The sequence below is a fragment of the Odontomachus brunneus genome, unplaced genomic scaffold (assembly GCF_010583005.1).
Source record: "Odontomachus brunneus isolate Ranch 3 - 2012 unplaced genomic scaffold, Obru_v1 Obru_scaffold_049, whole genome shotgun sequence".
Lineage (NCBI taxonomy): Eukaryota > Metazoa > Arthropoda > Insecta > Hymenoptera > Formicidae > Odontomachus > Odontomachus brunneus.
The window spans coordinates 110,506-131,289 of record NW_022639499.1 but is presented as its reverse complement, the minus strand read 5'-3'; the positions used below and the strand labels follow the sequence as shown (position 1 = coordinate 131,289).

The 20,784-nt window shown below is 41.1% G+C and overlaps 5 protein-coding genes across 12 annotated transcripts in view; all 5 read left to right on the top strand.

The window, feature by feature from the left end:
- Positions 1-1,355: 1,355 nt before the first annotated feature.
- LOC116845118 lies at positions 1,356-9,607 on the top strand. Of its 5 annotated transcripts, none has more exons than XM_032817457.1 (5): positions 1,356-1,484; positions 6,374-6,701; positions 6,879-7,054; positions 7,918-8,627; positions 9,245-9,607. In XM_032817457.1, exons 3-5 carry the CDS (start codon positions 7,021-7,023, stop codon positions 9,458-9,460), a joined length of 960 nt encoding a protein of 319 aa, XP_032673348.1. In that variant the 5' UTR covers positions 1,356-1,484; positions 6,374-6,701; positions 6,879-7,020; the 3' UTR covers positions 9,461-9,607. The 5 variants fall into 5 exon arrangements, with proteins under 5 accessions (XP_032673348.1, XP_032673347.1, XP_032673351.1 ...); XM_032817456.1 differs by having other exon boundaries at positions 6,876-7,054; XM_032817460.1 differs by having other exon boundaries at positions 6,374-6,705.
- Positions 9,608-9,682: 75 nt separating this feature from the next.
- LOC116845119 lies at positions 9,683-12,490 on the top strand. Its single transcript, XM_032817462.1, has 3 exons — positions 9,683-9,869; positions 10,706-11,376; positions 11,926-12,490. Exons 1-3 carry the CDS (start codon positions 9,839-9,841, stop codon positions 12,163-12,165), a joined length of 942 nt encoding a protein of 313 aa, XP_032673353.1. The 5' UTR covers positions 9,683-9,838; the 3' UTR covers positions 12,166-12,490.
- Positions 12,491-13,131: 641 nt separating this feature from the next.
- LOC116845111 lies at positions 13,132-15,023 on the top strand. The gene is made up of 3 exons (XM_032817440.1): positions 13,132-13,259; positions 13,779-14,395; positions 14,639-15,023. The coding sequence occupies exons 1-3, from the start codon at positions 13,226-13,228 to the stop codon at positions 14,849-14,851; spliced, it is 864 nt and encodes a 287-aa protein (XP_032673331.1). The 5' UTR covers positions 13,132-13,225; the 3' UTR covers positions 14,852-15,023.
- A 122-nt stretch (positions 15,024-15,145) lies between these two features.
- LOC116845108 lies at positions 15,146-17,984 on the top strand. Its single transcript, XM_032817433.1, has 3 exons — positions 15,146-15,309; positions 15,941-16,698; positions 17,183-17,984. The coding sequence occupies exons 1-3, from the start codon at positions 15,279-15,281 to the stop codon at positions 17,414-17,416; spliced, it is 1,023 nt and encodes a 340-aa protein (XP_032673324.1). The 5' UTR covers positions 15,146-15,278; the 3' UTR covers positions 17,417-17,984.
- A 157-nt stretch (positions 17,985-18,141) lies between these two features.
- LOC116845110 overlaps positions 18,142-20,784 on the top strand; it is a 2,856-nt gene continuing 213 nt past the window's right edge. The window contains exons 1-3 of one of the 4 annotated variants that reach the window (XM_032817435.1): positions 18,142-18,922; positions 19,627-20,264; positions 20,539-20,766. In XM_032817435.1, the coding sequence (XP_032673326.1) occupies positions 18,892-18,922; positions 19,627-20,264; positions 20,539-20,766 (897 nt within the window). In that variant the 5' untranslated portion in view covers positions 18,142-18,891. Of the gene's footprint in view, positions 18,923-19,626; positions 20,265-20,538; position 20,784 lie in introns of all 4 variants that reach the window. The other 3 variants (XM_032817439.1, XM_032817438.1, XM_032817437.1) reach the window with 3 other exon arrangements.

Sequence of the window (20,784 nt, the reverse complement as noted above, 5' to 3'; positions counted from 1 at the left end):
AATATTGACTTTTGGGACTTGGTGCAATGATAACTTTTTATCAGAATGGCAAAAACTATAACATAGTGAAATTTCAGCCAATTTTAGCCGAAAACCATTTTCCATAGATTTTGTGCGGGGTTCTTTAAACTATTATTGAAAAACTGCCGCTTAAAAACAAAAAATAGTGAGAACGTTCAGAATTAGTTACGTGACATTGATACTTTTACATTGTGCGTGAATTAATTTCGATAACGATCGCCGGGCAACTCGTCGCGACATTCAACGCATTAGACATAGTTGTGAAGAAGAAAGTTAATCAAAATAAGTACATAAATTAGTTTGCATTAATTAGGTAATTAATGCATTTTGTCAAAGCGGCTCGTGTGATTATGAGATTATAAGTATATTCTCGAGTGTGTTTGTATGCATTTTTGTTTGTTGCAGGAAGACTCGCATGTTCTAATGGCGTATACTCAGCACGATTTCTACACCAAGTCTGTAAATGAATATAGTCTCTATGAAGAGCAAGGTACGAAATTCGGTTTTGTCCAGGAAACGATTAATCTTAAATTGGGATGGATAGAAAGCTGAAAAACGCGACAGGAGTATCGCATCTATTCGTTAAATGAAAAGCTGAGGATTATATCCCCTCAATGACCCCAATTTGGCAACGAGCAAAACTACATGGAGGACATATTTTTAATTCGTTTTTAAAATATTGTTGACATACAATATTAAACTGCATAAAGTGTTATTATTATTATAATTACGAAAACATGATATATATTTCTTACTCTTTTATGTCCTTCGGTGACTTATTGCTGGTATAGATAACGATATACAGCCTTTGTTATGTTGTTACTTTTTCTTTAATAAAATTTATAAGTTTGACGCTCGATAACTTCTTCGACTTGCTTAATTCTACTCTTTATGAGAAGAGAATTACCATATAATAAATTTCTTATTTTTATTATATCGTCATTTACTTAAGTGTATGTACATATATATGTGTTAAGGCCGTAATTAAAAATTTTTTTGAGTCTATTACTGACGCAATCATACAATACAGATAAGCGATTTATTAGGACTCTCCTTTGTCGATGTGTGTTAGTTTGTTATGTGTATTGTTATATCCGTCATACATTATAACTTCTGTATGTGTGTTTTGTTTGTGCTTATTTATTACGGTAAACCAGCTTATAAACTTTGGTGTATATTTGTGCTCGATAAAATATTGATCGTCTTCAAATAAAATAGGACATGTGGATGACATTTGCGATAAGGCAAACAAGGTAAAAGACTTATGACAAAAAAGCTGCCCAAATTTTGCTTCTGAAATATCACTCGTTCTCTCATCTTGTCAAACGCACTTCAACATTTGAAGAGTGCATCACGCAGAGCAGCACTTAGCGCGAGAATTGCAGCAAGAGAAATTGATCACAGTTTGTGACCAGACTTCTTCATCATCATGGCAACTTTATAGGTGATACCTTTTCTCCTAGGTAAGTTGAGAGTTTTGTTGCTCGATTAAGCTTTGATACGATTTCATTTCAACTATTAACGTCGTTTGCAGGCGTCGGTCGTCGCGCTGAGTTTCTTCTTTAGTTGAATAGCTTTATTAGTTTTAGTAGCTTTCATAACATAAAAACATAAAATAATAGAAATATAATTGCTAGAATCTGCGTGATAGAGGATTTGCTCGTGACTGGTGCATAAATTAATGCATTCACATTTATTCATTTGCATTAACAATGTGCAATTAATACACTTTAAAAAAGAAAGAGATGCGTCGAATAAATTATATGGAACTGTAAAGTGTTACGAGTTAATATAACCTTGATTGTGTGTGTGCGCGATTATTTGTCAGAACAAATCATACTCTCTAATGGTGTTCACTATGAATTCCTTCACTTCTATGACAGAAAAGATTTTTGAAATACGTAACAACCTCAAAAAAGTTGCCGGAGTTATTCATAAGAGAATTATAAGATATTTTTTCCCTATCTCTTTTATATTGCTACGGACTCAGGACAATATATAATAATTTGTCACAAATATATTAATTATTATGCAAGTATATTAATTGTTATTATTGTAAATTAATATTTAATCATATGTAATTTTACAATCTCCCTAAAATTACGTAATCTATTGCAGATTCACAATGCAGATGTAAATGATCCATTGGAATACTTCTAATGTTGATGTCACTATTAGTTTGTTAGATAATTGTTTCAATGTGGACAGTTGTTTATCATATGCGATATAACATCTTTTGATTTCTAGCATTATTCAATATTACATCTTTTACGTTTGTGCGATTCAAATTTATATTCCTTATAAATCAAGAGACTACTTTTCAATATAGTTTTATGCAATTGCATGGCAATTGTCTTAGTTTCTAAAATATTGAATTTATTAAAATTGGACTTATCCAAGTAGAACAGAAAATTACGTTGGCGAGAAAATAATTTCGACATTAATTTGACATCGTTGGTTTTTAAGTTGCTGAGTGAAACTCGCAAAAGGGTTTGAATCTCGGCTAAGTCGATCGTGGATGTCGATGATGAGTGTCGATAAATGTTGGTTGAAAATGGTTTGCGTCTTGAGTTCTTGGGTGATGTCAATTTTTAGTTCCGATATTTTCGCTATGAGCCGCCACTTTACTTATCAAGTACTTTACTTACCACATTCGTGGTACGACTCAACGATGAATCAGAAGCTTCTTCTCAACGACTCAACGATGAATCAGAAACTACTTCTAAATATTTCTCAAGTAGTATGGCTCAAAGTCTAGTTAGCCACACTTGTTCATTATATGAAACAAATAAGCAAATTCAACAAGCTATAAATTCGGTAAAAATGACAATAGCAAAATGGTTCAGAAATCATTTTAAAGCTTGAAGTCTCTAATTTCCATACATTCGTATTACATTCGAAACGTTACTGTTATTTATTTAAGTGTATGTGCGGAAGTATCGCGTTAAATGAGAAATGACGACTCTTCGATTTTCAACCTCATCTTTTAGTTGGTTTTTTACAGTGTTAAATATTAATTTACAATAATAACAATTAATATACTTGCATAACAGTTAATATGTTTGTGACAAATTACTTCATATTGTCCTGAGTCCGTAGCAATATAAAAGAGATAGGGAAAAAATATCTTATAATTCTCTCATGAATAACTCCGGCAACTTTTTTGAAGCTGTTACGTATTTCAAAAGTCTTTTCTGTCATAGAAGTGAAGAAATTCATAGTGAACACCATTAGTTTATATTTATTTGTATGAAAAATACGATAAATATACTTCGAAAAGAGAACTTTAAGCTTTCTATTCATCCTTTAGCGAATGTCGTACATCTGTTCTTTCATCTACTGTGAACGATCAAATTTAAAGTGCCATTTTTGCGTCAACATTGAATATCTCAATGAAAAAGAAACATGAAGCAATTTGTAGGAATTCAAATTAAAGAGGAAGATTTGCACTTGCGGCTTCACTTATTATTTGGAACGAAACTATCGTGGAATTGCTCAGTTTTAAATCAAAACCGAGCAATATTTGCCGACATATATGAGATTGATGATGACAGAGCAATAAATATAACTGTATTTGACAAGGACAATTATCAAAAATCGTCCTTTATCTAGGAATCGATTTATCGATAATATCATTTACACATGAATTATTACACGACGTATATCTCCTTTTCCTTTTGTATCTTTTTTATATACGCGCAACAGTTTATCACGAACAATCACTAAATGATTAAATAATTAAATAACTTTTTTATTCATTTAATTTTGCCCATTACAGATCATTAATTAATAGATTTCCCATTATTGCTGCCCCCTATTCTACCTGTGTATGCGCGTACATGTTAATCGTAAATGTATAAAATAATTAAAAAGAAATAATATTCATATTTTCACTACGACTCTGTCATTTTACTTGAGATACTTGTTCATTATCTTAGAACTATGAATAAATGAGACCATGAAAAAAAGAAGAGCAGCTTATGTCACGTCCTATCGCTGCAATCATCCGCGTTACCTAATTTAATGCCGCGAATGAGATCATTGTGTCCCATCTTCGTGTTAATGGCAAAATTACGCCCCTCGTTCCTCGAGATAAACGTCACTTCCAAGGTTCGCTCGAGTATCACCCGCGCGTCTTCTTTTTGATGAATTTAACGAGAACGCGCTTTTCCCCTTAGCTTTTCCACATTCAGACTCAATAAATCGTCTCGTCAGCGCATTAATCGAAACAATTCGTTGTCTTTTTTCCACAGATACGACAATTCATCGGATATATAATTTAAATTCGACAATTCGCGAAAGAAGAAATATAGTCCTCCGGACTTCCGCGACACGGTCGTCGTATTACACGTTTGTCCCCATTTTCGCGACATAATTAAGCGAAGTACCTGGACCGCGGGTACGCGGCGCATTTATTGTCCCCCAAGGTCATTGTAATGACTTGAGCGACGAGATGCGCTCGGCAAAGTGCACGTTCTCCAACGTACCAACGACAAGCAGTCGCAATGCCGATTTTGATTCATCTTTCAGATGTTTTAGCTCCAAGCAGCACTCGTGGATTTTTCACTTGAAACTACAAAACATTCTCTCGTAATTATTGCACGACGCGGATGCAGGCGATCTCTTTGAATTTCCCTTTGTCGACATTGCGCGTCAGTTTCCTATGCGTTCCCGGCAAAAATAACGATGCATAAACTTTGTCTCTTTATATGGCAATATATAATCTCGCGTAATTATACACTTTGAAGTCAAAAAAATGCTGCTGTATATGCTGCTCTCTATTTTTTTATTCCTTTTCCGTAGGCATATCATTGTGTATGATTATACATGTGCGACCATATAAAGACGAAGTTCATATAAGAGTCATATATAATTACATATAATTTATATATGTGTCTCACAACCACCGTAAGATATTTTAATAGCGTATTCTGAAGATAAAGTAGAGTAAAAAATCCTGATACAAAAATGTCGAGGTTATAATAGTTTTTGAATTATAACTGATCAAAGATTATCAGTAATATCGCGTAAAATTCGCGCGCTAGTTGTACAGCACATACATCGTTTAATCATTTGTTATCGACTTCACAGTTAATATTAGTTTTTAGTACACTGCTGATTCCTGAAAACATTAATAATTATTATTGTTATTATTATAATTATTCAATTTAATAGTTTTACACTTAAAACAAGGATTTTTGCGTTTTTAATATGAGAAGTAATCATGAAAAATAATTTATTATTATTTTTATATTTTTTACGTTTTATGAGGAGTGAAATCGTGTAAATCGTATTTTCTATGATTACTTTTCATGTCAAAAACGCATAAAATACTTGTTTCTCAAATGTGAATCTATTAAATTTAATAATTCTAGCAATAATAATTATTAATGTTTTTAGGAATCAGCTGTGTAGTAAAAATCAATATTAACTGTGAAGTCGACAATAAATAATAAAACGATATGCGTGCTATATAACTACGCCTGAGAGCGTGAATTCTACGCGATATTACTGGTAATCTTTAATCGGTTATAATTTAAAAACTATTGTAGCCTCGACATTTTTGTATTAGGATTTTCGACTCTACTTTATCTTCAGTATACGCTATTAAAATATCTTATGGTGGTTGTGAGACATCCTATATACTATAATATTGCACGGAAAAAACAATATGGTTGATCCATACAGAAATCTGGTTGTGCCAACCAGATTCAGTAGTAAAATATGGAACAACTATTTATGTGGTTGCTGTAACCAAAGAGCAATGGCTGAGTTACTTATGTTGCAGCAGTGATAATACATGGTTATACAAACGCGGCTCATTACACGGCAACTACAAATGTATATTTATACACTCAGAACCAGTTTTCACATGTATACATCTTTAGCTGTGCGCGTAGTGAATTGCTTTTGTTTTCTAACATCGCTGCTTTGCAATATAGCATTCCTGATTAATGCAACTATATCGATATTTAGCTTGTTTATGCAAAATGATCCCCTTACTAATTTCTGGTTGCCACAACCAGATCATGGGCAACTTCATTGATGTAGTTGACATACCAAAGTAAGTAAGTCAAATCAATCATACACATAACTATCATATAAAGATATGTAGAATTATGCAGCTATTTGCTTACAAATAAATATTTTTTGTTAGGTGCACCACATCTCTTTTTTCCGTGTGTATATAATTATATATAATCGTCTTCTGTCGGGGTATTAATTTCCTATATATATTATTATGCCTCTTCTCTATATTATTTTTTATGTTATTTATGTTATGTTCGTGCTTTTCTCGAATAGTTTGAATAATAAACAGGACTTAAGTAATAACGGATAGTTTCGTCTGCAGACTAACGGTTGTTTTTGGAACGAAGTGAGAAATGAAGATCGCGAGACATTGTTTATCAACACAGAATACGAGATAAGAAGAGAATTAGAGGCCAGGAATACACAGAAGCAGCAAACCAACTGACCAACCAGTCGGTGATTCTTCTTACGGCCCAAAAATAATCGATTGTGATTGGTTAAGCTTCTCATTGCTTCTTATTACATTTTTTTGTGCGCTATCCGCTTTATACGTGTGTATTTATATTTGCGAAACGTCCGTTATATCGTGAGTTACTTGAGCGACGAAAACATCTCGTCGAATCGCACAAGATAGACGTCGACAAGAACACGTAGGTATTATCTTATATACACGAAAATAAATATCCGACACATCGAGAATAAATTTGTTCTCTCGAATCCGCTGTTCTATTCCTTGTTAATTTCATTCCTAAAATTTTGCAGTTGCCATTTCGCATTTTGCCGACTCGCGTCGACTGATTAATTAATTTTGAGCGTGTTTCCAGCAGCGAAATCGTCGCCTATCCTGTTCACTCGATTCGTCAAGCAAACTCATCAGAAAGGCTCGTTCGAATCGCTCCAAGACGACTTGACGCGCTGACCGGGTAGAAGCGGCTTGATCGCATTCAGAGGAGAGCAGAGAAGATCGCCATGATTTCTTTCGTCATAGTGCCGTTTCTCCTAGGTCAGTTAGGTTTCCGATTACTCGATTAGATATATCACCGCTTATTGCCAGTGTCAGCGATCAACCGTGAAGGACAGATTAAAATCTAACATGCGAAAATCTTAATACGCGATCTTCCATCGTCACTCGCGTCGTTCTCAGTCGTGCCGCGATATAATTCACGCTAAACAACAAGCGTTTTTTGTGCCGCCGAAATTTCTCAGGCCGAAATCTCACTCTGCAGTGAGCGAGAAGTCACTCGCGCGACTGTCGCTCCTGCTTCTCAGATGGAACTTCACTCGCAAAGAGCTATTTTCGAGTGAAGTATCCTCATGGATGGTAATTATTCATAAAAGTGCAAAGTGGTACAACAACGCAATAACCTCGAACACAGAAGATAGTGCACTCTGAGTCGCAAAACGGTTTGGACGATTTGGAGCACTGAAGTTGGAGAGCTGTCAGGAGCCGAAGTAACAGTACAGTTTAGTGTGAAAATAAATGTAAGATAACGTGATGACGTGTTGACACGTGTTAATACACTTTGTATCGATTTATACGCAAATACATCAGCAGTGCTCCTCAATTTTGACACCTTGAAGAGCTGCAACTTCAGTACAGCTCGAAATGCATCCAAACCACTTTATGACTCGGGGACGGTTTTTCAATAGCAGTGTAAACTTGGATTCAAGTTTAAACTCCATTCTAACAATATGTTTGTTTTGTTTAAACAGAGTTTAAGTTTAAGTTTAAGTTGATATCTAAGTTTAAACTATCATTGGAAAACCGGCCCTCGGTGTACATTCGCGAAAAGAATGTAAGGATAGAGAGAAACAAGTGAAAATAGCACGAATAACAAGTACTGATGCGCTTAATGTGTTTTCCAGTCTTCGAATTGTTACTTTACCATACAAAGAATGATATGTTCGTGAACTCGTTCACGGCCGTGAACACGTTCGATGTGTTCGTGAAGTCGACGTTTGTCCCGAACTGGAGAGACTTCGACAGCCACCAGGCGAGTGGGAATCTCTTGTCGCTCAAGCTGATCTGTTATGTCACTCTTTATGACACAATGTTGTGTCGCACGGAGAAGCCAGTTCTCGAGTCGCCGTCGAACTTATACAGCACGAGCGTTTCCTCTTCGAATTCAAATGACAGGCGCATCAGGCGCAATTCCTTCGACCAGCCCGGCACACCCTTCGAGATTCACTTCGACTACAGCGGAGTCGTCAGTTACGCCGTCGAGAAGGACGACGTAGAGTCGATGCGGATGAACAACGTGTACCGAATGATCGCGAATCAGATGAACGTGGGTGCTTATAATATCTATGACCACAGTGACTTTTACCCCATAATGGAACGATCCACCGTGGGTTATTGCCCGACGAATTTCACGACCACGAGATATCCTTCGTCGAAGAAAAAGATACTGTCGAAAACATTGACGCCCTTCTTTCTTGAGATGTTCGATAAACACGGGAGTGTTTTGATTAGCAAATATAGAAATATCGATGAGTGTACGGAGCTGTCGCATTACAGTTTCGCCGTGAGATACTGGCATGAATTAGTTCCGGCGTTGAGCGTCACCGAGCACGTCGTACGTATCATTCAAACCGAGTGTCCTTTTTCGGTGTCGGTCTAATGGTCGTTGAAACTTCCGGGAAGCTTCCGGTGAGAGAACTCGGTAGAGAACACTGAGAAAAGAAGTCTGTCGCGTCTACAGCTCTGTAACTGTACAGTGAAAAATTATATATAGATGTATGTAGGGAATATAATTGTATTTGGAACGGAGAACCACTTTTGCAAATGCTACTCAAGTCAAAATTGGCGGTTGAAACAGCTTCAACATCGTCGGCCAAAACAGAAAACCTGCTGAATCCAATTCTTGCCGAAATTGAGATACGCATTTCGCTCGATTTGTGTCGAGACTCTGCATTGTACGTATCATTTAATCGTTTGAATTCATTTCGAAAATTTCTTGTAAAATTGGAATTTTGTAGATTAAGAGGTTTTCTAATTTCACCGACGGTATAATACTCCGCGTTCATTGTTTATTTACTGAAACAGGATACAAGAATAACATTAGAAAATGTTTAAAGTCTCAGTAAAATCACCTATGTTCTCTTTCTCCCAGTATGAAGTTTCGAAGACCACACGATCGTGTCAAAAACGTTCATAAGCGAATGTAATTTTAGATACGTTTGCATGTTGCAGAAAAAGTCGGAAAGTTTCATAACAATGGACAAGGACACTTTGGAATCTACTACTGAGAATTCGTTTGATTTTCTTGACAAAAATGGAAAGAGGATCGGATCTGTCGTGGAGGCGATTGTTCTCAAGTTAACTTCGGTAGATATAAAGTCGAAGCACGGTGAGTTCGACAATAACCTGGCTTATCGATTGGACGTAATTAACAATGATAAGATTTAACGATCTATAACTCTGAGCAACCGCTCAGCAGAACTGTTACACAGTGTGTGTATCTCTTTTCATCTTCTCCATTCACCGCTGAGTCAACCAAACGACGATATGTAACAACTTTTTCACAAATAAAACGACGACTGTATGCTTGATTAATTCGTCTTCTCACGTGGATCCGTCGCACAAATCCCATCCGATTCCACGGCTCGTTAAACGTTATCCTGACGGCGCGCCGCTTTGGCTTCCTGTCGCAAACGGAGTACGGCTACGGTAAATTGGAGCCCGCTAATCGTAAGAAGAGGTCAGTAGTGCGGTTTAGCCGCGGTATAAGAGCCGCTCGAACATCAGTAACTCCATTAAAGTAGATCAACGTTCCACGGTGTCACCATGAACGTGGTAGTGATACCGTTCTTCCTAGGTAAGCGCGCTCGGGATCGCCGCGTCACCGTGTTAGTTGACGACCGAGACCGGCACTCTCGGTTCAAATCGATCGATCGCTGCTTCCATCACCCCACAAATCGTCCCGCTTCTCATTTGCTCGTACGTGGGAGACGTACTCGTGTAAGTATCCATCGTCGCGCGCGATCAAATCGATACCGAAGCAGACTCGCCCGGCTCGGCTGGATCGTGCGAAATCTCCACCGGAAGTACTGGAAAAGTCACACGCGTCCACGTGTGCTCACATGTACGTACGTACGCACGCACGCATGCACGCACGCACACACACATACACACACACACACACACACACACACATATACAGGCGGGTCGTTAGTCGAGGATGCATTCAAAGCTTCTGTCAGACGAAGGGTATGATCCAGTAGACGTTTTAACTTCAAAACGTTTTCTTTCCATATACGAGATTGATAATGTTGCGTAATCCATATGTTTCGAAACATCTAACGGATCTTATCTTAAATGTGTGTCGAGAATCGTGGATTAGAGATTATAGAGTTCCAACTAAAAATAAACTATTTTCAATCTTCGGTCCGACTTCGATTTGCAACAAATCCTGATCCTCAATCCGCAATCCTCGACCTCCTATACTCAGTCTGATACTGGCTTAACACTCTGCACGCATCGTTCACTTGACGTCACATCTTCGCTGCTCTAATCAGCTCTCATTCAATGTAACCGGCCACTCGAGCAGCTCATGTTCCCGCGAGCATGAGCGACGACGACGACGACGACGACTCGTCGGGCACTTGGACGCGTCACACACATACACGGGAGGGATATGCTTGCTTTTTTCAGCCGCGCATGTCACCGTGGAGAAGCCGTGGGAGCATGGGCCGGAGTACGTGTTCCAGGTCCAGGTGAATTCCACGGCGATCCCTGAGGAGGGCATCTACGGCAGCGTCTGGCTGAACCTGGAGTCGCGGCTGATCTGCCAGCCGAAGGTGGCCTCGCTGAGCTGTTGCTTCAAGGACTCCGTGGCGAACAGCTTCGTCGCGGACAGCCTGGATCCGACGGGCTCGGCGGTGCCGGTCGGCCCGGTGAGCCGGCAGGAGGCGTACGAGTTTAACGAGGATCGGTTCGAGATCAAGTTCAACGAGAAGGGCATGGACAGTCTGCTGGTGAACGAGAACATACAGCCGCGCGAGCTCGACATGATCCGCTTCATCGTCGGCCAGCTGAATGTCGGCATGAACTTCAACGACCCGCGTTTCGATGACGGCATCTTCGAAGCGATGGAGAACTTCACGCAGAGCGAGTGCGTGACGACCTTCAAGATCGATAAAAAGATGAACGCTCGCTGGCACCCTAAGCGCGACTTCGTCCTCAAGCCGGTGCTCGGCCTGAAGGACCGGAAGATGCTGCAGATACGGAAGATCCGCAATCTGCAGATGTGCTCGCACAAGGTGCCGTACTTCTTCGGCAATGCCGAGAGCCTCAGAGAGACCAGCGACATTATCTCTGATGTCGTAAGTATATCGTCGAGTCGTTCAATGTTCAATCGGTGTAAGTCTAAAGGAGAGTTCTGTCGCTATTTTTGTTTCCTTATTCTACACTATTGGCACGATTCGCAATTATTTAAATATATATACTCACAGATTATTTTTAACTTATATAAAACTTAATATATATAACTTATATATAACTTTTACCAAAATTTTAAAAGTTATTTTACCTTAAAATATCTAGTTCAAGTTAAGAACTCAATCGTTTAAAACTAACTATATTGAATTAAAAGTTATTTTAACGTTTTAACAGACTTAACTGATCAACTAGTTCTCACTCAGCCCTGATTAAGATAGACACGGCTCGAAATCTGAGTTGTCATAACTGAAATAACCACGTGACGCGCGCTGCGAGTATCGTGGCGTTCTGATTAAATCAATTGAACTGAATTTTAATTGATCGAGGTAATGGACGTCGTATAATTTTGTCGTCCAACACGGCGCAGCGTTTGCGCGTTCAATCGCCCGCACGACGAGCATTCGAGCCTGACTTTTCTCCCTCGTCTGTTGCAGACCTCGTCGGACAGTCACATCATCGTGACGTCGACCGACTTCATATCCTACACATCGAACGTGATAACGACGAGCAAACTAACTGAGGCAGTGATAACGACGCTCTACGAGAACGCGCGGCTGAAGCTCGTGTCAATCGGGCCCGCCGAGAGAGAACCGCCGCCGGTGACGGAAGCCGAGCCTGTCAGTATCTTCATCGGCAGGTGGTCGATCGTCGACTCGTTTGAGGACGACAATTAGGCTTGTCAGAAACGCCATCGCGTTGTCCAGTGCGGCACTGTGCTCGTACGAGTTCGTTTGTGAGGCGTGCAGTCGAAAAATCCACGCGCGTTACATTTAGGGACAGTCGGCGGAAACATCGTTCTCGTGCGGACGCTTCATTTTTCTCTATTGGTACACGCGCGATCCGCTTAATTCTCACTTAACATCCGTAACTCGAAGCGACGATGCATTTCTCGTACTTGACAAGCTCGAAAAAAAATGATCACACCCGAGATTCTGTCACCTATGTCGACACTCTAAGAGGCGGTGAACTTCGTGATAAATAAAGATTATGTATCACAAACGTTTGTGCGTCTTTCTCTCTCTCCCTCTTTCCCTCTCTATGTATCTTGTTGCCAAATTTAGCAATTGATGCGACGATTACAAAGTTTTCATGCATCAAATGGATATTATAATGAATAATTGCCTTTTTCATTTTACACCTTCTTCATCATCACGATAACTGGTCACTGGTTACTAATGTTTGTAACCGCACTGATACGAACTGCCGCACATACACACGCACGTAAAATGCGTTAATAAATCTTAGAACTTAGAACTCTTGCGGACACGAGATCTCGTGCCTCGAACATTCGAGTTTTTATTCATGTACGCTGCAGGAGATTCGTTACAAGCGTTCATGAGCAACATTTGAGTATTGCTGCCGTTGCGTGTCCAACGTGTGGCTTTTTAGCCACACTTATATAATTAGAAGAACAGAGCTTAATAGTATGAGTGAAAGATCAGAATTATCAATCACACGATAGCGCGGTCTCAAATTGCAAGAGTTGCAATTTGTTGAATCAATTCTGTGAAGATTATTTGTATGCGCATGTTCAGCGAACAACTGATTCGCTCTGACGTTACGAAATTCCACGTAAAAGATGTCGCTTAATCGCGTGTTATTTCGCGTCATTCCCACGAACAAAGGCGTAGACGAAGTTAATTTATATGAAGCACTAACGAATCGCCCCACACATGTGCGTATAAGAGACAGACGTGAGGAGATTTCCAAACCAGTTCGACTTTATCCGGCGCAATGGAAACGTTTGTGCTGCTACCATTTTTCCTACGTAAGTTGCGCCAAGTATATATCAATTTAAGGAGCGCGAATTAACGACAAAATTGGCATCACTTCTGTATCAAAACATATCGCTCTCTATCGAACAATATCGTTCAGTACACTTAAGAATTCGATACAAAAGACAATATTTTTATAAATTGGAAAAAGGGACTCGAGTTTTCCTTTCGTTTTAATCAAGCTCGTTCTTTCTTGGGCAAGACTCCCTTGTCGAGAAATATATTCACGGATATATTGAATCCGTCAAAGAGAAAGAGCCAAAGAGCTTGAAAGTTGGATTCCATTTCGATTTTTCAAATTATAACTCATCAAACAATTATCAAATATGAAACAAATGACAAATTTAATTTTATTCAATGGAGGCAAATAATAATAATGTATTATTTATTCCTCCATTTTTTCAGCTTTTTCTTGCATGCCTAATTGACAAGAATCTCATTCAAAAGATCGAGCTTTCTCGACTGATTCAATGCAATAAAGTAAACATGTACGTTTTACGTTCTTCTTCCAGTTAGTCGCGTCCCCTCAGACGCTGACACTTGGCGCCATGGGCCGGAGTACACCTTCATGGCGAATACCAACACGACCATGCTGCAAGGACGTTCCGAGTCCTATCAGATGTACAACACGCTCAAATGTCGTCCGCAGAATTCCGACACGCTGCGTTGTCAATTCGGCGCCGCCAACCTAACGCTATGCAAAGAGGAGCCTGAGCATTTTTACGACGAGCACAGTTGGTTCAATGAGTCCTTTGGCATCAAATTCGATCGCCGGGGGATTCAGAGCCTGGTGATCCCCCGAGACACAGACTCGCTGTTGTTCGATATTGTGCGAGCGTTCATCAGTCAGATGAACTTCGGCGTGGAGCTGCTGCACAAGCCGGACGGTGCGTTCAATGCCAAGGAGAGCAGCTACCTCGGCCAGTGCGACACTCTCGTGAACATCTCCCATGAGGCTCAAGGTAATGAGGGCTCGGGGGAAGAAGACTACGAGATCGTAACCGTGGCCGGTCTCCAGAAGAAACGGGGTGAGACGCTGGTGATCGAGAAGACGAAGAATCTGGAAAATTGCGTTGATATAAGGCCTTACGTGATGGCAGCCGACGACAGAGATATAAAGATGCAAATGGTATGTGAAAATAGAGACTCGCTCGCGGACTTGGTGTATAACACCACGACATTACAGACGACTTTTCATCGTCTCGTAATCTTCACGTGATCTTTACACGATCTACGTCAGATCGGCCGGAAAGTCCATTTCGATTTTTCAAATTATAATTCATCAAACAATTATCAAATACGAAACTGTCAAATTTAATTTTATTCAATGTAAATAAATAATTATGATATATTACTTATTCCTCTTTTTCAGGTGTCGTCGCGCAGCCGAACTGAAATATCCGACATGGGCTTCAACTCGTATACCGAGAATATGGTCCATTTCATAAGAAGGGGAATATCTTTCTCGTTTTGCGAGAAGATAAACCTGAATCTTGTCTCTGTACTTCCTGCCAAGGAGGCGCTGCAGCCGCTCTCAGTGACTACAACAAATGTTAGCCCCTACGTGCAAAGCAAGAAAGATTGATTAGCGAGGAATTTTTTATGAAAAAGAGTGAGAGAGAATAGAAAGGGACGATTATTGTATGACAAAATCATTATGCGACAAAATGTGCTGTATTTCTTTGTTCCGTCGCGTGCGAGAAATCTTCTTTCGCGCTCTGGCGTATTAACGGACGCAAATAAACGACATGACAAACGGCAATAATTTATCAATTACGTCTAAAACCTTGCCGGACAATTGTGGCGAGCGCGCATTATCAAAGTAGTCCTGCCTAAGTACAAAGGCAACGCGATGGCGTTATCAATATCGCGGAAGATATCTACAGGATCTGGACGGAAGCGGTACTTAGCGAAATTATTTTCAAGGATACGCGTATGAATCAACTTATCGGTCTGTATAAAGAGAAGACGGATGGCAAGTGGAAGCATCAGTCAAACACGAGACATCAGCCATGTTAGTGACGATCTTGCCGTTTTTCTTGGGTGTGTTCTTCGAATTTGCTTTCACGCAATAGTGAGAATAGTTTACCGTGCGACTTGCAGTTCGGTTTAAGATCGATTTACTTCGCGTCCTGCTCGGCGTTTCAAAGATTATTCATTGAAAAATAGTTGCTTTCATTTTTAAAAACATTATTTGACAAATATGTAGATGCAATTAATTTTTCTAAGACGGAAATTACCTCAAAATGAACGTGAAGCGAGTCGTCGATCGATCGTTCGTCCTTCCTGCTTCTTCGAAGTAGGCGCGTTCAATGACGTCTTAACAAAATTTCGAGAATGAATAACGTGCGGGAAAATTTGTTTAGATTAACCAAAATTCCGATTGAAGTTACCAGAATCTTGTTCAAGTTAATAAGATTTCTGGTTAATCAAACACAGCTTTCTAGTTAACTATCTTGTAACTAACTTGAATAGAATTCTGATAATTTCAACTGGAATTCGTTCGCATTTTACTAGATACTTGGTTAATCCAACGCAATTTTCTCACGCGCATGAATAACGCGAACAAAACGCCCGCATCGTCGAGGCTGATCCTCATCTGGCGACAGGCTCGCCATCATCTTATATCAGCCGTGATCTTATACTTCCGCTGGTTATCTCTTCATCATTCCAGCCGCGCATATCGCCGTCGATGACCCCCGCCGGCAATCGGAATGGGCCATGCACGGTGCCGAGTGCACTTACGACGTTCTCGTGATGATGTCCCTGGCGAACATCGCCCAGGAGAACGATAATTTCTGCTCCACGATCTCGTCCGAGCTCAAGTGCCGGCCCAAGGGAGACGACACCCTCAGCTGCCGCCTCCAGAACTCGCGGATTCGCCACCCAGAAAGTGTGGCACTTTCGGACGAAGGCAGGTGCATGAACGCGATGGACTTCGTGCCGACGCGGACGAGATTCGTGGGTGAGGAGCCCTTCGAGGTCCGCTTCAATCCTAGGGGCATCGAGAACCTGGTGGTGTACAGGACGATTCCCAGATGGCAACTGGACATGATCAAGGCCATAGCCAGCCAGCTGAACATCGGCTTCGACGCGTCGGAACGTCGTGACCGGTTCAACATTATGGAGAACTCGACAATGGGCCATTGCGAGGTCGACGTCAAGATCACACATGGTGATGATGATGATGATGATGATGATGATGATGATGATGATCACCACGACACGGAGGAGCACGATTCCAGCGAGGAGGAGCAGGGTGAGCGCTTCGAGATCGAATTCGCGTCGGCGAGAAACCCCACGCGAACCCTCGACAACAAGTTCCACGTGCAGAAGCAGCGGCAACCGAAGAAGTGCCCGCGAAAGACGATCTACTTCTTCGGGAATGAGGAGGACTACAGCCACGGAGATAAGGAGCTTTACATGGACATGGTAGGGTTATCGATTAAACTATGAGATTGTATCTGGTAAACAGTAAAGTGGAACTATTAGTTTACTAGTTTAAAACAGAGAGAGTTAGAAACTATTTTACTATTAATAGTTTTCAATGTTGTGTTATTATATTTAAAAACCACGTCAAAGATGCACTCTGCTCCGAAAAGACACATTATATAAAATTATATAAATTTTATACAATATTATATAATATGTCTTTTCGGAGCAGAGTGCATCTTTGACGTGGTTTTTAAATATAACAACACAACATTGAAAACTATCAATAGTAAAATAATTTCTAACTCTCTCTGTTTTAAACTAGTAAACTAATAGTTTCACTTTATAAACACAATATTGCAATTTGACATATTTAGATAATTCGTTGGAGAAAATTTTCTTTTTTCTCGAACAAACGGTAACTTTGAAGTCTCGCCAATACCTTCTTAATATTCTCAGCTAATATCTGTCTTTCTGATTTCAGACCAATTCAGTGAGTCACATCACAGTCACGAAGAACAAATTCGTGTCCTCCTCAATAGAGGCGGGCGTAATGAAGACAGGGAATCAGTCGCGAGTGATGCGACCTCAGCAAATAATCCGCCTGAAGCTAAAGCGAATTGATCTCGCGCGACACGCACTGCCGGATATCCAGAACCCAGCATCGACGAGTCTGTTCGCATTCTCGAACCTGAAAGCAATCCCGGAGAACGCGTGATCGAAACCCGACCGTGTTGCATTTAAGATATTCATGGATTTCTGACTAATGAGATTTCGATCGATGAGCGTCGTTAACGCACTGGGAAAGGAATGCTTGGAAATTCGTTGGTGTAGGACAAAAAATTGATTTCACCGAGACAATCTTTATCTTGCAGAAGCAAACTTTATATCCCACAAATGAGTTTCCAAGTATCTTCTTCTTCGTAGTGCGAATAAGTAGGTCGTTTTCTGAAACAATCGCTGTTCAGTTAAGTAACTCTCCGTAGCCACGTGGAAAGTCCGTATCAAGCTAAGTATTGAAGATCGAGGATCGCAGATTCAAGATTAGAACTTGATTGATCGGCACGAAGTGACCCTATGGATCAACATTGGTCGAACTGTAATCTCTAATTCACGATCCTCAATCCCCGACATCTAGCCTGACAACGGTCTAAGTGGAGACACGTCGCGTGTCCCTCGCGTTTCACTGAATGTACGTAAGCACAAGCAAAATAGTAATCTGTCGCTACGTGCTTACGACCTATAAATCGTTGGATGTAGCTGCAATAAAGGACCGCCTGAAAGAACGGCACGACTACCACTGTATTGCCAACACCGACGCGACCATCTCCTCGGACATTATCGCGGCCCTTTACGCCCCCAAACACCCCTCGCGCGCCTCGTCGTCAGCGATTGTTTCCGCTACAATTCACGCTGCGAAGTGACAGAAGAGAGAGCTAATTTAATTTCATTCTAAGCCCGCGTGCGTAACGAGACTTCCGTAGCGCGCTCATTGGACCTCCGAGAAACATACGTCAGTGTGTAAATCGCCCGGGCAGTGCGTTGTTCTGCGGAAATATCTCGTAGTTCGCGCCGTCGGACATCTTCACCGTCACGTTGCAAACGTATAATTTTACAGTCGCGCGGTTACTTGAAGAGAAATATGATTCGAGATGTAAATCTATCGTCATCGCGACGAACTGCAACTGCGATTACGGCGTCGCTTTCAAGAGAGGAAAGTTATCAGACAGCGCAATTTCTGAAAAAAGTGTCTCGAAAAAGACTATTTAAAAATTTAATATCTCTTCAAGAAGCTCTGGGTTGAACGCGTCGAGCTGTGCATTCTCTCGAGAGATATTCGTATTAAAAGTCCGAAGCGGATTACACTCGATTGCGTCGCGAAAGTGCACGTGTCTGTGCGAATTTGAAGAAATACACGAGTCAAAAATTTTAAGTGGACTCACGGCGCGTCAATAAAAAAAGAAGAAGAAGATTGAAAAACCGCTCGCGTACCATTTGTCATTTATGTTGGCATGTGCGAGTGTATATGCGTCGCAAGCAGACGTGCAATGTGCGTCATTCTATAGGGTTCAATTCGGACGCAAGCGCTGTTGAACATTATGAGCGTTAAATTATGAGCGTTACGTTCCGATATAAAGGAGCTTGCGAGTGTAAGAAGCGTATTACTGTAGCGAAGCACGCTGCCACGCTGAGATGAACGTCATCCTAATTCCGTTCTTCCTAGGTCGGTAAGCTAATAACGTACAACTGGCTGGAACCACGTGTGCCATTCAAAGTCATATTCATCTATTTGACTGTGAAATTATCCGTGGCGTGGAGTGCATGTGTTGTGTGTGCGTCACACGGCGGGACAAACGAACATTTTGGGGGGATATCAACGAAGTGCATGTCTAGAACATGAATGTAAATTGTGAAAGTAACTCGCCTCGAACATCGCCTGTAATTCTGTTTTGTCTCAAAAGTTCCGTTTCTTCACCTCTTAATTCTTTCCCGAAAGCTTTGCCACCGCGGATCGCATCACTCGCATCGCAGTCATCTACTTTTCACAATCAAACGATGCAACTAAAAATTCTCGCATGACTTCTTGAACATTTTCATCGTGAGAAAAAGTTGGCGCTTTGCCGGTTGGTGATACATTCAGCCACGTGAAGATAATATGAAAAGAATGGCTTTGGCTTTTATTTTGTGAATATCATCATTGTCAAAATGATGTTTCTCGAAGAATCATGATTGATTCCTGGAAGATGGATTCACATGGCTGAACAAGTTTCGCTTCTGAATGTAAGCCGATGATTCTCTCAAAGTTCCAGCACACTCAGCCTGTTTTTATGTAACAATCTAAAGGAAAATTAGACCTAATCGTGATTAGTTACTCTCAAGCGACAGTGAACGTTCCAATCTGACTAAACATTCTGTTTGCTCGCGCAGCGGCCAACGTGGCCGTCAACGACACGTCGGAATGGACGTACGGACCGGAGTATCTGTACAACGTGAACATGACCTACGTGATTAAATCAGACCCGACGGAACCAGTCGGTAACATGCAGCTGATATCCGCGATGAAGTGTCGGCCAAAGGTGGCGGAGAACAGTCTGCTCTGTATCCTGCAGAACTCCACGACCATCATGTCCCTGGAGAAGGACAACACGAGGACAACGACTCGCGAGATCAAGACTGAGCAGATGTTTGAGATCAAGTTTAACGAGAGAGGCGTGGAGAGTCTGTTGATCGAGCCGCCGTCCCGCATGGAGGTTGTCAACTTCATTCGGAAGATCGCCAATCAGCTGAGCGTGGGCACCGACATGAAGAGGAAGATTGGCATGTCGCAGTTCATGGCCCGCGAGAACACATCGATGGGCAATTGCGCGACCATGTACAAGATCACGCGCGAGGAGTTACCTGAAACGCTGGATACGCTCAAAGTGTGGGAGCACGCCGATATCAAATTGGTGGTGTTGCCGATGGCGGACGCGAGACCTGGCACGACTCTCACCATTGAGAAATCCAGAATGGGCTGCATCAATTCGCCGCGCTACGTAGACTTCACCATAGGGATCCTGAAGATGGTACATTTCTTGTGTTCTTCGTTCCTGTAAAACCGGACCAGATGAGTTTTAGCGTGATAATGATGATCGCAAGTTGTCAAGCGAAAGAAGTCATTGTCACACTCGCGGCAAATACAATAATATTGAGTCAGTGAAAAAGTATGTGACGCTGTCGGCTAATTAAATGGAACTTTTTGACTGACTCAATTAAGTTAAATTAATTTACATGCGAAAAGACAATGGAGATGGTCCGCCGATCAATCTCAAACGCATTTTTACTCGGTGACTTTTGCAGGGGAGATTCTTCAGCAAGATTTACGTCGACGGCGTGAGCGGATTCGAGACCTACACCGAGTTGGATGGGAAACTGCGAACGGAATCCATATCGTCCAGAATAATCGCGTTCAAGGCCCTGCTGCAGATGAACCTGGACAGTATCGTGCCCGCGCAAGATCCACTCCCGTCCATCTCCTATGGAGAATTGATCGATCTAAACCTAAACAACGATATACCGAGCAACATAATAGATTAGACGCGAGAG

Excerpts from the sequence above, each read along its gene's own strand:
- LOC116845118 (XM_032817457.1), top strand. The coding sequence starts at position 7,021 with ATGATTTCTTTCGTCATAGTGCCGTTTCTCCTAG. Across the intron at positions 7,055-7,917 it reads CATAGTGCCGTTTCTCCTAG|TCTTCGAATTGTTACTTTAC; the intron begins GTCAGTTAGGTT and ends TGTGTTTTCCAG. Across the intron at positions 8,628-9,244 it reads TGAGCGTCACCGAGCACGTC|AAAAAGTCGGAAAGTTTCAT; the intron begins GTACGTATCATT and ends TGCATGTTGCAG.
- LOC116845119 (XM_032817462.1), top strand. The coding sequence starts at position 9,839 with ATGAACGTGGTAGTGATACCGTTCTTCCTAG. Across the intron at positions 9,870-10,705 it reads AGTGATACCGTTCTTCCTAG|CCGCGCATGTCACCGTGGAG; the intron begins GTAAGCGCGCTC and ends TGCTTTTTTCAG. Across the intron at positions 11,377-11,925 it reads GCGACATTATCTCTGATGTC|ACCTCGTCGGACAGTCACAT; the intron begins GTAAGTATATCG and ends CGTCTGTTGCAG.
- LOC116845111 (XM_032817440.1), top strand. The coding sequence starts at position 13,226 with ATGGAAACGTTTGTGCTGCTACCATTTTTCCTAC. Across the intron at positions 13,260-13,778 it reads GCTGCTACCATTTTTCCTAC|TTAGTCGCGTCCCCTCAGAC; the intron begins GTAAGTTGCGCC and ends TTCTTCTTCCAG. Across the intron at positions 14,396-14,638 it reads GAGATATAAAGATGCAAATG|GTGTCGTCGCGCAGCCGAAC; the intron begins GTATGTGAAAAT and ends CCTCTTTTTCAG.
- LOC116845108 (XM_032817433.1), top strand. The coding sequence starts at position 15,279 with ATGTTAGTGACGATCTTGCCGTTTTTCTTGG. Across the intron at positions 15,310-15,940 it reads GATCTTGCCGTTTTTCTTGG|CCGCGCATATCGCCGTCGAT; the intron begins GTGTGTTCTTCG and ends TCATCATTCCAG. Across the intron at positions 16,699-17,182 it reads AGGAGCTTTACATGGACATG|ACCAATTCAGTGAGTCACAT; the intron begins GTAGGGTTATCG and ends TTCTGATTTCAG.